This window comes from Vigna umbellata, chromosome 1, assembly GCF_029865625.1.
Source record: "Vigna umbellata cultivar VRB3 chromosome 1, Vumbellata_1.0, whole genome shotgun sequence".
Lineage (NCBI taxonomy): Eukaryota > Viridiplantae > Streptophyta > Magnoliopsida > Fabales > Fabaceae > Vigna > Vigna umbellata.
This window is the reverse complement of record NC_142165.1, coordinates 101,671,474-101,673,707: the sequence shown is the minus strand read 5'-3', so window position 1 is coordinate 101,673,707 and position 2,234 is coordinate 101,671,474. Positions and strand designations below refer to the sequence as shown.

The 2,234-nt window shown below is 35.6% G+C and overlaps 1 protein-coding gene across 1 annotated transcript; it reads left to right on the top strand.

The window, feature by feature from the left end:
- LOC124827514 (protein RGF1 INDUCIBLE TRANSCRIPTION FACTOR 1-like) lies at positions 1 to 1,679 on the top strand. The gene is made up of 4 exons (XM_047300586.2): positions 1 to 274; positions 412 to 657; positions 805 to 945; positions 1,052 to 1,679. The coding sequence occupies exons 1-4, from the start codon at positions 266 to 268 to the stop codon at positions 1,397 to 1,399; spliced, it is 744 nt and encodes a 247-aa protein (XP_047156542.1). The 5' UTR covers positions 1 to 265; the 3' UTR covers positions 1,400 to 1,679.
- Positions 1,680 to 2,234: the final 555 nt, after the last annotated feature.

Sequence of the window (2,234 nt, the reverse complement as noted above, 5' to 3'; positions counted from 1 at the left end):
CTCTTTTATTTCTCTGTCTCTCATATCACAACCCTTCCTCTATTATACACATTGTTTTCTACCTATTATTATTATTATTATTCATGGAATAAATATATATGTTCTCTCCTCACTCCTCTTGTGAACCTCAATAAATACTCTTATCTCCCCCTCCTTTTCTCTCTCTCTCTCTCCGTCCTTCTCCCATTAGTTTACTTACTCACTATACCTTGATCACACAGCTCAAGGAGAATTTCAAGAGGTTCTCTTGCAAGTCTTAATTTCCATGATCATGGTCAGTCGAATTCCCTTGATTTTGCTCTTTTTTCTGGTTACGCTCTTGATGATGATGATGATGATGATTATGCATGACCCTTTTGCTTGTAGTGATGATTTATCAGCTTTGTTATGGTGATGATTGATTTATTGTAGGGATACCAAAAGCCTGCATGGTTGGAAGCTCTTTACACACAAAAGTTCTTTGTGGGGTGCTCTTACCATGAGAACGCTAAAAAGAATGAGAAGAACGTCTGCTGCTTAGATTGTTGCACCAGTATTTGCCCTCACTGCTTACCATCTCATCGCTTCCACAGACTGCTTCAGGTTCGCCGCTACGTTTACCATGATGTTGTTAGGCTTGAAGATCTTCAGAAACTCATAGATTGCTCCAACGTTCAGGTACAAACACACACACATACATACATAAAGCTAAATAAAGTAATAGTAATAATACATTGGAGTCCAATTCAGCTTTTGTACCACAAGTGAAATTCAATTTGATATGGTCGATTTGCCGATTCAAAAAGGTTTGAATTGTGTTGTTAGGCTTATACCATCAATAGTGCCAAGGTGGTGTTCATCAAGAAGAGACCTCAAAACCGGCAATTCAAAGGATCAGGAAACTACTGCACCTCCTGTGATAGAAGTCTTCAAGAGCCTTTCATTCATTGCTCTCTTGGATGCAAGGTACATACATATACTTACAATTCACTGTTATAGGTTGTACAGAAACTGATAGTAACTAAAACAAACAGGATCAATGAGATTTTCACTAATGTTTGTGTGTGTGTAGGTTGATTTTGTGCTGAAACACTACAAGGATCTGTCTCCATACTTGAGGACATGCAACTCCCTACAACTAAGTCCTGATTTTCTGATCCCACAAGAGACGGTGGATGAAGAGGTGACTCGTTCAACGGTTGTGGATTGTGATGAGCCAATGAGTTCGTGTTCAGGGTCATCAGGGTCAGAGAACAATATGAGCATGTCTTGCACAGAGATTGTAAGGAAGAGGAGGAGTGGATGGAGCACTGTGTGTGCAAAATTCATGGCCAACAGCAATAACAAAGTTTCTGATGAAGACATGGCCACCAGCATGAGTAGAAGAAAAGGGATCCCTCATAGATCCCCACTGTGTTAGCTGCACTGATGAACCCAGAAAAAAAGAAGAACAAAATAATGAATTTATGAGTTTAGTACTTGTTAAATTTTTAATTTTTTTAATCACTGTGATGTGATATTTTGACTGAGGTGAAATGTTCAAAGTTCTCTGTCTCTGTCTCTCGAAATTGAAGATTTTGTTTAATTAATGACTTGGTCGGGGGTTTTGTCTTAATGGCATCACGTGGTTCCCAATTCCAAGTTATGTCTGTACATTGATAAAAGATATTATTATTATGATCATAATAATTGTGGTTAAATCATAGTCTAAGAATCGTGCTTTTGACTAGACAAAATGAATCTAGAAAAGGAACAAAATTGTAAAGGTGTGTCCGTTCATTCACTGGGATGTGCTACATTCTATGTCAATTTCTAAACCAACGGTCACTCTACAGTTAAAACATCAAATAATTCTGCTTCCTCAACCTCTACCTAATTTTAACTTTTACTCTCTATTTTCATCCAATTGCATTATCATTAAATTTTATATTAAAGTTTTTATAATATATGAATTATGTTTTATTAGGTTTTCATACAAGGTAAACAATTTCGGGAAATAAATTAATTTTAATTTAGTAATAAAGATGAAGAAGGGTAAAATGAAAGAGACAGTTAAGAAGGCGATATGTATGTTTATTTTAATTGAAACCATTTAGTCAAGGAAGTGAATGGTGCAACAGAAAACTCTTTTCAATTTTTAATTAGGTTTGAATTTTAATGGAAATTTCATCGATCATAAGAGTGAATAAGTGCTACAACTATAAAAGAAAAATTAATTCTTCGCAGTATCATAACACAAATTGTAGATTTTACTT

Excerpts from the sequence above, each read along its gene's own strand:
- LOC124827514 (XM_047300586.2), top strand. Across the intron at positions 658-804 it reads TAGATTGCTCCAACGTTCAG|GCTTATACCATCAATAGTGC; the intron begins GTACAAACACAC and ends TTGTGTTGTTAG. Across the intron at positions 946-1,051 it reads ATTGCTCTCTTGGATGCAAG|GTTGATTTTGTGCTGAAACA; the intron begins GTACATACATAT and ends GTGTGTGTGTAG.